Source organism: Nanorana parkeri, unplaced genomic scaffold (genome assembly GCF_000935625.1).
Source record: "Nanorana parkeri isolate BGI_ZX_2015 unplaced genomic scaffold, ASM93562v1 scaffold45, whole genome shotgun sequence".
In the NCBI taxonomy this organism is placed as follows: Eukaryota; Metazoa; Chordata; class Amphibia; order Anura; family Dicroglossidae; genus Nanorana; species Nanorana parkeri.
Window position 1 is genome coordinate 1,575,480 of NW_017306313.1, and position 15,758 is coordinate 1,591,237.

A 15,758-nucleotide genomic window follows, 5' to 3' on the forward strand; every position below is an offset into this window, starting at 1 on the left:
ATTCCTGAACTCACAAGTATTAGTTATTGCTCTAAAGTCAAAATGGAGCCTTAGGCAAAAGACAAATCTACCCATCTATGCATGCATTCAAAAATCAAAAAATGTTTTTCAAACTTGCCTAATATAAATACTTTTAGTTCATTTTAAAGTGGAACTCCCACAAAACAGGGGAGAAATGCACAGTCAATATACATAAACATTTTCATTGTGTTCAATCTGGTTATTTTTACACACCCCTGCCACACTGGAAATTCAAGAAGGTAACTCCAGTATTAATTAGTACAATTACCAGGTATGTTGGTTTTAGGTTTTTAATTTGTTCTGATTACATATATGCCATTTAGTTTTATGTATACAATTTGCCACACACACACTGTACAGTACTATTGTGCCAGCAAGGAGATTGAAAATAGTGTGTTTTATCTATGTAGGTTATTTAACCTACAAAATGGAGCAGGAACTAGAGTTTAAAAACCCCTGGTACAACAAAACAGGTCAATATATAATTTTTAGAAAAATGTAGGCTGACATTTTTTTACCTTGTTCTGAAAAAGCTAGCTATCTAATGCTTCATTTAAAGATTCTAAAAAAAAAAACCCAAAGAAAAAGCAAATATGACTTCATATTCACAGAAGGCAAACAGAAAGACAGTTAGCAAACAAACCATAAATTGTATCTTTCGGTGTCTAAGTGATTTTACAAATGAAGCAGATGTAGCACTTTGGTGTGTTCGCCTAATGCGCTCTGAACTGGACATAGCTGTAGACAGCATTATTTTTCTGCATCCAAGGGCATACAGGTTATTAGAGATGACAAAAAGCTTTGAAGACAGAGAGAAAGATCAGTGTATCAAAAGGGAAATAAAGGGAAACTCTGCTGTATTTATTCTTTACAATAGGTACCAGTCAATACAAATTTAGATTTTGTTGTAACATTTACGAGCATGTAAGCCGATCATCCAATCAATCTCTATATAATTTTTTGGTTATTTGTACAGAATCTTTACCGAAAGATTTAATACTGGCTGCTTCCGTGACACCTTCAGAGCTTGAAAGAGGACTTTCTAATAGGTCATCCTAGCACTGTCTGCTCATTTGTTGAGAGCTTCTGTTTAATTGTAAGCCCATAGGTGTCCATATCTGTTAGCAAAGACGGAGGGGAAGGCTAGCATACCACCACCTTTGCTCAGTGAAGAGCTGGAGAGTATTATTTGAACATAAGAAAACAAACACACAAAAATATTATCCACTTAAGACTTACTGTGTGGCTTTAACGATATCCCATGTACTGTAGTCATCTATGTGACTTTTCCGACCAACAGATTCACTGGTATATCCATGATTATAATGACCCTGAGACTTTATTTCCTGTTAGAAAAAATATATATATATATTATTACTATGCATAGCACATGGCGACAAGCTTAAAATGTGGAAGGTAAATTTTTCTGATATGTACAACTCATACATTGGATTTTCCCACTTCTTAGGGGTTCCGAGTTCCCATATGCCAAAACCATGTTTGTCTACACTTGCCAGGTTCCCCGGTCACATTTCCTTCCTGTACTCCTATTTAGGCAACTGGCACAGAGGTTTGAGTTGTCTAGATGTCTTACTTTATCTGGAGGATTGGGGGGAAATCAATTTGCAAGAAATGAGGGACCAAATGAATATGATGTTAATCAATGAAAAATGTTTTGCATTCTTCTTTATTCCAAAATCAAGTTTCTGAAAATTTGGGAACCTTGGCTTTCCTACCCTCTTTGAATTCATTTGAATTCCTCTAGTTTGGGCTACTTTAGATTTGTATTTTCACTTTAATTTCAGGCCAGGGCAGTCCTCTTTCTTTTTTCTCTTTTTGATATCCACTTGGGCTGGTCTCAGCGTCTACTTATCTCCCTCTTTTCTTCGTTTTGTTCCCCTTCTGATACTGGTTCTCCTACTCCTTTAATCACTCTTTCCTGTTTCAGTTCTATTTTGTTTTTGCCGCACACAAGTCTCCCCATTTGCCGACTGGACATGCCTACAAATGGTTTGCCCTCCATTCATGGGATTAGCCAGCCCTTCTATTTTAACAGAATTGCTTTTAGATGGAATATAGTCCGATTTTTCTGTTCTTATTAAAAAGGAGAACTATGGGGTTAAGTCTTTTCCCCATAGTTCTCCTTAGGGTAACAGGAGGACACAAACTAGCGTCCTCCTGTCACCCCAGGCTCAGTATACAGCGAGCTGTATACTGAAACGCTGCAGCTGCTCGCGGTATACTGAGACGCTGCAGCTGAAGCGGATCCCGACAATTGTGCCGGGATCCGCCCAGCTGCGTGACTGACAGCTGGCTCTGCCTATAGTGTGGGTTGTTCTATTTTTGAAACGTTTAGGAAACCAATACAAATTATTGCAATGAAAATATAAAAGGACAGGTACAGTAGATGTGGTGCAACATATAAATACAACAAACAAAAGGCAGCTTGATAACATATCAGCCCCAGAATGGAGGTGAAGCTACTGACCATGCGTGAATCACCCCTTTCAAAGTAGTAATAAACCTTTAAGTGATCAAACACTCCACTGGTATTGAATTCTATTGAATTTGTTGCAAAGCTTCAAATAGCAAAATAAATGTAATAATACCTCTTGGTTAAGGTTTCCCCTGCAGTTGCAAACACAGAGCGGGAAGTGGGCGTATAACTTAACCCCATACGTCACTGCTGTTCAACAGGCAGTACTGCCACCTCCTGAATGTATTTTTTTCTTAAAAATCAAAATGGGGATTTTCTACTTTAATACTGTGCTGCAACCACATACGCATGCGGTTGTGGCGCAGTTCCACGGATTTCAGTAATCGCACTTGGTAAGTGTTTGGCAGGTGTTTAAAATTTGTTGTGGCTTTGACACGACACAAAACATCACAGCACCGACATGTGTACAAGCATGAGCAGTCACTATATTATGTTTCAGGTGAGCGGCCTGGAGGTGGTAAAAATGTGGATCAACTGCCTGTTTTTACTGCCCCATGGTTATCCGTGTGAATGGTCTAGGGTAGCTGCACTCTATGTAGGAGAAACAGAGGCACCCTTAGACAGCAGCATTGTCACCCTGTGGAGAAGGTAGTGTAAAGCTGCTAATACACCCGACGATAATCGTACGATAATCACGGGTGATCCTGTGATCGTACGATAATCCTAAGGTGTATGGGCAGTGTGCGACTGCATTTACTGTGCAGTCTTACGAGCACGCTAGAAAATTAAGCTTTTTTGTTGCGATCGCGCTACCAACCCTCCGAAAATCGAACAATTTTGGCGGGTTGGTAGCGCGATCGCAAGACGAAAGCTGCACGGGCCGAGGTGTGCAATCGCACACTACCCGCTCACCATTGCAATCATCTGTAAGCCCTCCCCTCAGCGGGGAGGACTTGCGATGATCGCAAGTAGGATCTGCCTGTCCAAGATGGGCAGGTTGTACGAACTTTAAATCACCTAACAACCATCGCACAACGAAAGTCGTGCGATGGTTGTAAAGTGTATGGCCACCTTTAGATGTACTAGATTTAGACGGATTTGACTATTATTAAATTAAATCTGAACTCCAGAAAACACTTAAGCAGTTAGAACAGTTTTTTTCTCTCTTTTGGGATAAAGGTTTTAAATAAATGAATAAAAGCTGACCATTGTAAGCACCCCTGTCATTGTTAAATAGTTTGTATCAACCCTCTCCCTATCTGCCACTTTTTCTAGACTACTCAGTTGGTTTAAAAGGAAGTTGAAAAATAAAAAAAACTGGTCAGATCACAAAGGGAAGACAAAAGAAAAAAAAACAACACCACACACAACAACCTTAAAAATAGAAAACGAATGAAGCCACCACATATAAAGACTGGAAAGCTGCAATATGCTACATTTTTGCATTTGGGATTAGATACGCTTAGGTATACTATTGCTACTCATTTCTGGTTGTTACCTCTTGTTGAATTGGAAGCTCCGTTGTCAACACTTTAAGGCCTGGTTCACACCTGTACGTTTTGTAGCGCGTTCAACGCTCTACAAAACGCTCAAACATGAAAATCCCATTGTTTTCTATGGGTATGGTTCACACCTTGCCGTATTTCAGCCCGTCTGAACGCGCTACAAAACGGCCTACGCCTGAAAAGGTACATGAGCTTCTTTGCGGCGTTTTTGTCGCGTGTTTCCATTAGGATACAGCCAAGTATCCCTTGGAAACGCGCGTTTGTCGCGCGTTTGTAAAAAAAACGCAATCGTTGTAAAAACGCACGTTATGAAACGCGCGACAAACGCACATATTCGATACGTGTGAACAGAGCCTAATCTCATCTATACAGAGGTCAGTCAGGCACACAAAACAACTACTACTTAGATATAGCTTAACGTGCAGTTTGTAGTACATAAAAGCTAGAAAAGCACAGCCTATAGGCAATTCACAGTCAAAAATAGGTTTAGTGTTTTAATTCCCTGCTCAAGGTTTGGGTTTATTACAAGTAGGCAAATGGCTCCTTCTTGTGGCTTCACTGCATTTCTTGAACTACTGGTTCCAGTTGTCCTTGCAGCTAAATAATCAGATTAGCATGCATGGGCCCATGTTACTGCCCAGACTCTTCGGGAGGAATTAACAAAAGGGAAATACATCAGTTTTGTGGTGTAAATATTGCTGCGTTTTCCGTGCACCAAATTAGCAATGTTAAAGTGCTATGCAACAATTTCCATAGGACCAAATGGCCGATTGCATGTGCCAAGAATATTAACTACAAGCACCCACCCAGCTTTGGGTTTTTGCGGTAAGGAGTGTAGCAAGATATTCTGTCTATATAAGAATATTAAAGCGACACTGGGAGTTAAATCTTAAAAATGTATTTAAGTACCTTTACTATTAACAAATTGTACCCTATTTGTATATCACTCAGCTGAAGATCCTCAAATCTCCTCTAAATTCAGGCCCGAAGCTCTTCTTCCTTCTGGAGGGTGGCTACTTTTGTTCCCCATGTGTGTGTTGTAAAGTAGCCACCGCTCCAAGATCGCTTCCGTGATAGACTAAAATTTCAGCTTTAGTTTACCAATTTGCATTGAGATTGTAGTGCGTCACAGGAGCAAGCTTGGAGCGGTGGCTACTTTACAGCACACACAAGGACCATGGGGAACAAAAGTAGCCACCCTCCAGAAGGAAGGAGTGATACATTTTTGTTAATAGTTAGGGTACTTGAATGTATTTTTAGGATTTAACTCCTGCGTTTGATGTCACTTTAAGTATTCACACCAATGTTTTGATTCAAAAACAATTTAAAATATACAAGATTACCAGAGTGGTGTAAATACTGTAGAGAGGGACAACAGTGACGATTAGCACTGCAGCATGGAGAGCAATAGGGGATTTGTAGTGCTGGCCAGCAAGGAATGGGAGGAAAAGGAGAACATTTTGAATGATTAGAGCAGAAGAATACCTCAAATTTGCTCCAAAATGTTATAACACACTGGAGTAAACACACTCAAATTTGGCGCACTACCACCATGATGTGGCAAATGAACAAACTGAAGTGTTACTTTGTCACAGGAAGCGCTAATTAAGCAAACATATTGAAAATGTTTCAAGCATGCGCCATTCTTCGTTAATCCCCACTTCTTGTGTCAGGGGACTTCATTGGGAATAAACAATGCCCCAGGGTTGATGAGCAGCGGGAGTAAAAAAAATGACCTAGCTCCTGCGGTTAATGGTAGGAGGAATAGTCCCCCTCCTTGGTATTGGTGGGAAGAAAAGTGCCCCAAGGGCCAGTTAAAGGGAAGTAAATAGCTGCAATGGGCCGGCAGGCCACAGTTTGGGGACACGTGGCTTAGAGGAACCATGGACGATGACATGGGCACAGGACATAAAAATGATAATGCCTATCTGTATCCTCTTTAATTACATGGGATGTACACTTTGAATTTCCTAGCCTTCTATTTCTTGGTCACAATATAACCCAACTATGCTGTTCCTTTAGCCAAAGCTAGGGAATAAAACAGTAAATCCTAGGAGCCAGGTAGCCAATGTTGCAGCTAGTACCTAACTTTGGAGGTTTGCTCCAGTCATTGTCAAGGGAGCTGACTCCGAAAAAAAAAACATCATGCTGGCTCCTGGATTCTATATTAATTTGTCCACCCTTGGGAGTAAAACAATATATATTTAGGAGGGGGGAAAAAAACAGAAACAGATGAACAGTTCCGGGCACAAACATGATTAGAAAGGAAATAAAATAAAGAGCAAGGCTTACACAAAAAGCATTAGTCTGAGCTATGCCTTCAGAATGTGGGTCACTTTGATTTGATGCATGTGATCCGATTCATTCAGATCTTATTTGCATGGATATTACAGTATTACAGTTCCATATTGTTTGCACTGTGTCACTACAGCAGAACACTAAACACTTCAATTAAAAACACAGCTGTTTAAACACTTTGCATCCAGAGTAATATTTTCATTTTTGTACACGAGAAAATCTGAATTTTTGGCTAGAACCATTTAAAATGTCAAAAAAGACACTAAAAATTAAAATGAATGTTAGTACACATAAACACAATACCCAGTTTTTGGTAAAATATGAATGATGGGATTGTGTTGGGTACATGATACCAAACATGTCAAGCCTAAAAAAAATTTGCACATGGCAAAAAACTACGGTACACAACACTGCCCCTGGTCAATGGTTTAATAGCCTTTATTGCTCGTCAATTCAGAGTCAACAGTGACGGCTCAAAAACGATTGCTGTCAATTCTTGGTTTGCGGCAATATGTAATGTGTGTGGTGCAACCGTCATTTTCACACAACTGTTTGCGATGTATGTACATGTACGTGAAGGTGGAGGGCTTTAATAAAAATAGGCTTTAAAAAAAAAAAATTTGGTATGTCAGTAATTTTTTTTTACGCATAACTTTATTGCTATCACATAAGGGTCTAACAAGCCCTTTAAGTGATAGTACAGAGGAAGTAACAGGTGCTCTTTATGGAGACATCAGGGGTCTATTAGACCCCCTATGTCACCTATGGACGGGCACCCTTTTTGGCAGCTCTACAGCTGTCCAATCACTTGTATGTGAAAGTCAGGTAATTACCAGCTTAAAAAAACAAAACAAAAACAATACCAGTATGACAAACTGCTGCAGCAGCAATTATCTTGTTTTAACCACTTTAGGATGGAGACATCTATATACATATTGTGGTCCTGAAGTGAACGGCAAACAAAACAAATGCAGAAATAAAAAAAACACAACTAAAAAGGAATGCAACTGTGTTGCGGCATGTTTGGTAACATGTTATATAATATAAAATGTTCTATAGATGTTAAAATGTATCCAGGGCTCTACTGGCGATAAACATTCACAGCTTGTCCTGCTGATGTTTTACCAGACAGCAAGTGAGGGGGACTCTCAAACAGCAGCATAAACAGAAATAAAAATGTTTTCCTTCAGTAGAGTAGGGGAAAGGCTATCAGATTTTTCATTTCTGTGCTGCTATTGCATTTTCCTCACTTCCTGTCTGAGGAAACCACTGTCGGGAGAACAGGAAGCGAGGTGAAATCTCTCTAATGGAGCTCTACAAAGCAGTAAAAATAATCTCCAATCGTTTTGCCTTCACATACACCTTAAGGCCACATAGATTATAAATAATAGTGAACCTTATCGTGTCTAGAGTTAGTCTCTCTCTAGTTTTTCATACAAAAAAAATATCCCTTCAGCACAGTTATGAGAGGGAAAAAAAAAACAAAAAAACACAATGATGTATTGTTGCTAGATATCTGGCTATAGTCTGCTGTCTACCACTTATTTTCTAAACTACAGCATCACCAAATCCTGTGTGAAAGTACAGTAAATCAATGTCCTATATAGTGACATGGAGGTCGGCGAGAACCACCTAGTACAGTGAGAGACCATAGAGATCGACACTCTCAGAAGTAGCATTTGAACAGAGTAGGGCTGCAACTAATAATTATTTTCATAAATCGATTAGTTGGCTGATTCATTTTTTCAATCGGATAAAAAAATAAAATAAATTACCATCTTTTATTTAAAATATGCAAATGGAGTGTTACAAAGTTTACTTCAGAATAAAACTGCATGCACAAGCTCCTTATGTGAAAGCTCACTGGAGATGAAAGGTTCTCTTTAAGGTGACATTGGGGTCTATTAGGGTCAGCTTTCCACTCCAAAGGAGCTATTATTGAATAGCTTCTGCCAGGGAATGTAAACACAGCAGGCAGTGGGTGTGTGCAATAACCAGCCTGCTATTGCAATTTTAAATAGCCAATAGCAGTCTTGCTATTGAACCCACCCACTGCCTGCCTGCCATCAATCAGCAATGGAGGGACCAAAAGGAGAGAGTTCTCCTCCAGGTCCTCCTCTGCTGAACCGGCAGGAATCTAAAACATTACAAACATAACAAGATTCACAGACTGATATGTTTTGTCAAAAAATCATAGTGACACAAAGTATTAGATTAAGAACGTTTTACATTCCTGGGAATAAACTTTGTTTACATCGAGGTCCTGGCTGCTGAGTGCTGCTTTACATACATTGGATTACTAGTAGCGGTCGTGGTGTGCCTCTGTCGGCAGACACTCGGCTTTTTGGACAGGACAGATGAGCAGTTTCCTTTTCAGAATACTTTTACGCTATTATTCATGTATATGGCAGCACAGAAGTGGGCTTTATTGCGTGCTGCCAAATATATGCATAATCAGGAAACCCATATAATATATCCAGCATAATAATAATAATAAGGGCCAGCAGGAGCCAACAGGAAGAGGCTAAAATGTCATTTATCAAGCACTGTTATGACATTGTATGACAGTAAAATGTGGTTGACCAAGTTTTAATTGACGATGTGTAAAATAGGGGAGGTGTAGTTGTCATCTGTGAAAACCCAGGAAGAAAAATGTATTATGTTGCAGCTTCCCAGTCCCTAGATATAGTAGCTGCATTGGTTTTCTTTTTCAGCCATTTTGCCTTTATTTTGACCCAGTAAACACACCAGTAACACACTTCCTATGCTAGTAGGGATGTACCGATACCACTTTTTCAAGACCAAGTACTGTCCCTCATGTACTTACCGATACTTTTTCTTAAAGGGAGATGTGAAATTTTTTCTAAAACAATACAGACTAATGATTTTAGGGCAGTTTCTCACCAGTGCTGCGTGAATTGAAGGTGAGGGTTTCTCTTTAAGGTGACATTAGGGGTCTTTTAAACCTCTAGTGTCACCTTTCTACTTCACTGAATTCACTGAATGTAAATACAGCAGGCAGTGGCTGGGAGAAATAGCCAGCCTGCTATTGGATATTTTAATTTGCAATAGCCAATAGCAGGCTGGCTATTGTACCCGCCCACTGCCTGCTGTCAATCAGCAAAGGAGGGAACTGAAGACAAAGTTCTCAATCAGGTCCTCTTTGCGGATTGACAGCAGGCAATGGGCGGGTACAATAGCCAGCCTGCTACTGGCTATTGCAATTTAAAATATCCAATAGCAGGCTGGCTATTGTTACAAGTGTCCATTCCTTTTCCTCCACTTGATGAAACTGTTTGCGTTTGGTGATATATCTCAGTGTCAGCTGTCCATGCTCCTCATGCGTTTAGTAATGCCCTCACCAGACGTACACAGAAGTTTTCCCTCTCAATGAAAGAAGGTCCATTCTGTGTGAAGGCAAGATTTACAGCTTCTCTCCTCTCCACCCCCCGTGAGCACACTGAACGGACATTCTCTTCTTTCATTGAGAGTGAAAACTGCAGTGTACGTCGGTGAATGCATTACACATAAGGAGCACAGACATCTGACACTGTGATATATCATCAAAAGAAAACAGCTTCATCAAGTTGAAAAAGAGGGGACACAGAGCAGCAGCAGCTAAGGTACAGGGGGAGGGGGAGGGGGATTTCACAGCCGGAGTCTCTTCTCGTGCTGGCTACAGCGGTCTGTGAAAGGAACATAAACTGCTGCAGCCAGCACCAGAAGGGAGAAGAGACTGTCCACACAACACTTAACGCCCACCACGCTGTCACACTTTCGTCTGTAGAGGTCAGAGCGAAGAAGGAGCCTGCGTTTGGTGGAGAGGTATACCGGGGGAGGGGCTATGGGGGTCAATGGCCGAAGCTAGTTAAAAAAAATGTAAAAGGGCCGGTATCTGATCTAAGCATCGGGTCATTTTCAGGAGTACAAATACTCCTGAAAAAGCCCTATATCGGCCCCAATACCGGTACTAGCATCGGTATTGGGACATCCCTATATCCTAGGATTACGATATTCACTTACTTTACTGTATCTATGGAGGAGGAGAGGAACATGATGACCCTGCATCCCACACTATTAGGTGTGCTGTGGTGTAATTATTTCTTAATGGCACCCCAACAGACCCAACCATCGCATGTGCACTGCATAGCACCACACACACATGGGTTATTCACTACTGCTCACTTAACGACCCACCTGTTTAACGACTGTTTGGACTTACGACCAGAACAAGAACTTGGGTATTTAGAATATGCAAGCCTAAGTAAATTAACCAATCTCAGAACAGAACAGATCTCCAACAGATTGGTATTGTACACAGTATCGTATATTGGAGCTGATTTCCTCTATTCTACGCCTAGCAACCAATTTGCTTAATGATCTATTTGTAGGAACAGAACTTGGTTGTTAAGTGAGAAGTGTCTTTCATTGAGAGTGAAAACTGCAGTGTACGTCGGTGAATGCATTGTGGATTGTAATGTGGAGCGGTGATTTAAAAAAAAATATTATTTATTTTTAACAAAGGGGAAAAAAAGGTCACCCATTTTTTAGTGTGATTTAGATGTGGTCGGTAACTACCTCACTGCAGGACACCTGCAATATCGTATCAGAGATGTAAATGGAACTAAAGAAACTGATCTCAAAGATTGGAAATTCATAAAAATTGATTTATTTTTTTAAAATTCATAATCAGGTTAACAGAGGGCAAAACAATCAGTACATCCTGAGGGGATTTATCAAAACTGGAGCAGTCAGAATCTGGAACAGCTGTGCATGGCAACCAATCAGCACTCTCTTCAGTTTGTCCAGTTAAGATTTGAAAATGAAAGAAAGACGCAGATTGGTTGCTGTGCACAGCTGCTCCAGATTTTGCCTGCTCCAGTTTTAATACATTCCCTTCCCTGTATTTTTATGCAGATTTCAACTTATCTTTTAAAAAGTCTAGCTTACCCCATCTATTCGCCCTGAGCCTCCCGATTGGTCAAGGAAACAGTCAAATACATTGGAGTACCAACAGGGAAACTTACTGGGCAGGAGTAGCGGGACCAGGCTTTGGTTTACAGGAAAATCTGAGGATTTGCAACAACTTTGTAAAATATATTCTACATCTGAAAAGTGTAATTGTTAATAGGAACAATAAACTTCAACTGCTTAGATCTCTGGATCTATGAATTGATCTGACACGCAGGTTTAAAGCCCCTGCTTTATTACATCACATTTGCCTTGCCCAGATTTGTGACAGCTTTACAATGTTGTTAAAAATAGTCCAACCATATACCAGGCTGCCAAAGCCAACAACTGTGGTGAGAGGTCAGGAGGAGCATGCATCTGTGCTCAATACTGTAAATGGAGCTTCAGAGCTGGTTTGGGAAGGTGGGAGGCACCCTATAGCCAGTTTGCATGCATAATACAGGTTTACTTGAAATCAATACCAATGCCTATAACAAAGAAGACATCTGCTGCCTAAATTCACATAGCCTGCTGGTTCACACAACCAAGCACAACAAGCATTTAATCACCATGTGTCCACACACAGGTCACAGCGATGATCACAAGTCTAAAAGAACCTACGTATGATGTCAACACAACACGCGTTTCCTCGTATCTTTTAAAAAAAAAAAATCTGGCCAAACAGCTCAACACATATATGTTTACCATCATACCTACCAAAGGATTTAGAATACCGTGCAGTCAATCTTGTGACTCACACACATTTCCACACTGCAAAGTCATGGAGGTGACATAAATAGTTCCTGATTAAAAGTGGAACTTGACTCAAAATACAAGTACAGGAAGCCCCTGTGTTACGAACAAGATAGGGACTGTAGGTTTGTTCTCAAGCTGAATTTGTATGCAAGTTGGAACACGTACATTTTTTAAGTGTAACTCCAGCCCAAATTCTTCTTTTTTTTTTTACAGTTTTGGATAGCACAGGGAAGGGTTTACCCCCTGTAACGTTTGATAACAGCTGGCACTAGAGGCTGGCATAGCTTAGGCTGTCACAGGTTGCAAGTACCTGGCTAGAAGTTGTCCACTTGCTTGCAAAATGCTGGCTGTGTGCAGACAGGAAGTGGCATCGGCGCCTGCTCTGTCCAGAAGTGCCCTGTTCAGAAGATTTCACCTTACTTTCTGTCCCTGTGACAATTGGATTTTGAAAATGTTGGGTTGTCGTGGAAACAAGGATTGGTGATAAAGCTTCAGTAGAGACAACTTTTTCCCATGATCACTCTTACAGGAGTGAATTTCCCTTCCTAGTTGTTGATTTCTCCTCACTTCCTGTTCTCTCAAGGACAGGAAGTGAGATTAAATCTTTCTAATGAGGATAAAGACAGCAGTAAAAACCTCACAGCGACCTGGAAGAAGAGGTGGGCACCCCTCATCTGCACGTCTAACAACAGCCAACTTCCTGTATTGTACGTACAGTACTATAAACCAGACCCAAAAAGGCGGGCACTCATCAGCACGAACGTGGTAGCATTACAACTACCCCTGCTGTACAGTAATAGCCTCCGTTTGTAAGCAGGAGTCGTATGCAAGTAACCCGGGCACTGCCGGTAACTGTTATTTACTGGCCTCTCACACACTGCATGTAAAAATCACTAGGAATAAAACAAATTTGCAAAAAAGGAAAAACAAATTACCCCAGACTCCAGCGTTTGTCCAGCTCACCTAGGTGCTGGAGACAGGATCATTGGATAGCTGAGGATCCCAAATCTTAGGAAAACATGCTCCTTCATCTAACTACGACTTCTCACCTTTGTATCGCTCAGTGAATGAACATCACCACCCATGTCCTGACTCAGGAACTAGTGACGCTAATCCAGGTATCAGTAATGCTAATCCAAGGAGTAGAAGATTGATTTTAGGGTTCTTTCACACGTGCGTTAAGAATTTATTGAAAAAGCAACGCTGATTAAACACACCTACATTTTTTTTAAGTCGCAGTAGCTGGGCAGACTTGGGTCATACAATTCTGGGTGCTGCTCAACTGCTTGAATTAGCCGTGCTACATTTATTTCAGACATGACTGGTTTTGGCTGGTACTTGCAATGCCTGACGCTGGTATGACTGGCACTGCTTTGAATGACACGAATAACAGCTGGCACTACAGGGTGGCATAGCTTAGGCTGTCGCAGGTTGAAAGTACATGGCTAGAAGTTGTCCACTTGCTTGCAAAATGCTGGCTGTGTGCAGACAGGAAGTGGCATCGGCGCCTGCTCTGTCAACTCACTATGATTCCCCAGTGATTTCTGGGGTTGCAAAAACTCCCATTCGTCTCCCAAAACATCTGTGCAACGCATGGGTCTTGTCTTGCGTGGGTTGAAAAGTAATTTATAAAAACGTACGATCTGCCCATCATGGACAGGCAGATCGTACTTGCGATGACTGCAATGCTGAACGGGCAGTGTGCGCACACAGGCCCGTTCGCAGTTGTCGAACAAGCAGGCCACTAGAATTGTTCGACAGAAGAAGTGCAATCGCACAGTAGAAACGGTTGCACGCCTTCCATACACTTTGCGATTATCGTACGATTGCGGGATTTCCCGCGATTCTCGTACAATAAAATCGTACAGTGTATGGACACCTTAAAAGTGCTATAGGAGCATTGACCGAGCATTTGAGGGGAGTTTCAATATACTTCCAAGGAGGCATTTGTCCAGCAGCAACACACATGTGAAAGAGGCCTCACTGACTAAGGGTGGCATCACAAGAAAGGCCAAAAAATATTTTGACTGCTGTGACAGCCCAATGTGAATTTCAACAATATATAGCCCCCTCCAGTGAAATGGAAAAAAAAATCAAGATTGTATTTAGAGCTGCAGCTAACGATTATTTTCAAAATCGATTAGTTAGCCGATTATTAAGTTCGATTAATCGGTTAATCGGATAAACAATAAAATACATTTTAAAAAATGGCTCCAGTGATGGGACTACTAGTTTGTATTGAGATTGTAGTCCATCACAGGAGCAAGCTTGGAGCGGTGGAAGTAAAAAAGAAAAAAAAAAAAAGTGTGGTGTGCAATATAGTGAAAAATGGAAAGTGTAAAATGATACAGCAATGAATGCAGAATGGCACCGGCTATAGAGGACTACAAATCCCAGCAATAGTACATCATACAGCGCAATGCAGAATATCACCAGCTATAGAGGAGCACAACAAATCCCAGCAATAGTACATTATAGCTGGCGGTATTCTGCATTGCGCTGTATAATGTGCTATTGCTGGGTTTTGTAGTCCTCTATAGCTAGTGGTATTCGGCATTGCACCACTGTATAATGTACTATTGCTGGGATTTGTTATGTTCCTCTATAGCTGGTGGAATTCCGCATGGTGCTGTATAATGTATTATTGCTGGGATTTGTAGTCCTCTATGCAGCGCAGTGCAGAATATCACCAACTATAGAGGAGTACAACAAATCCCAGCAATACATTATACATACAGTGTGTAATGTATTGCTGGGATTTGTATAATATACAGCACAATGTACCATCAGCTATAGAGGAATACAAATCCCAGCAATACATTATAGAGCACCATGTGTGGGAAAGTGCAGGCTTACCTGAGCAGTCTTCCAGCAACTTGCTTTTGAGATCGGGCCTGTCTATCGGCAGCTGTCATCACCCCACACCTCTTCCTCCTTACTACATCTCCCCGCGTCCCTGTGCCGATCGTGGATGTGGGCAGGAGGTGAGTGTGAGGCGGGAAGGAGGTGCGGGGTGTAGAGCGTGGATGCGGGCGGGTCTGGCAGCGGTGAGCGTGAGTTGGGGAGGAGGTGCAGCGTGTGTGGAGCCGTGAACAGGGCCAACTGATCGGAAGCCGATTAATCGATTATTGAAAAAGTTGACAACTTTTTCAATAATCGATTATAATCGATTATGTCGATTAGTTGTTGCAGCCCTAATTGTATTTAAATCCCTTGCTTGGAATTTAGGTAGGCCCCTTTTGAAAATTCACTTACCCTTAAACCATGGAAAATATAAAAGCATTAAAAGCAGAACTAAACCCGCAGTGTAAAAAAAATGTTGGCAGATAGATATTGAAGTGATAAGAGACTCTGTGGGTCATAAAATTGTTGCACTTGCCTGCTAGCAGAGCTCGGTGTACAATCCTGGGAACTGTTAGGGCAGGAGGGACAAATGAATACAGAATTCAGGATCCACTCTGTCCATTCCAAGAGCCAGCAGGATTTTTTTAGGGTCAGCTACACTGACAACAACTAGAGAAAACACCTCTAAAGTTAGGCGCCAGCTGTCATTTTTAAGGAGCATGGACTACCTGGCTCCAGGGATTTATCCGGCCCTGGGTTAGAATAAGTGTATGGTGATGGCATTAACTCCTGTGTGCATGTGCGGGAGTTACATAATCCTGAACTGGCCAACCAAGGAGGCCAAAGACCGGAGAAGATGACAGCGATACCGGCAGAGATTGCAGATGTCACAGTGCTGGAGGAGGGCACGTTACAAGTTAAATGCCCCATAATGTGTTAATATCCTG

The 15,758-nt window shown here is 41.3% G+C and overlaps 1 protein-coding gene across 1 annotated transcript in view; it reads right to left on the minus strand.

Moving 5' to 3' along the window:
* The window catches only part of ZDHHC17 (zinc finger DHHC-type containing 17), a 58,460-nt gene that overhangs the window by 38,760 nt on the left and 3,942 nt on the right, over window positions 1-15,758 (minus strand). The window contains exon 2 of the mRNA XM_018572904.1: window positions 1,261-1,367. Within this exon, the coding sequence (XP_018428406.1) occupies window positions 1,261-1,367 (107 nt within the window). The remainder of the gene's footprint in view (window positions 1-1,260; window positions 1,368-15,758) is intronic.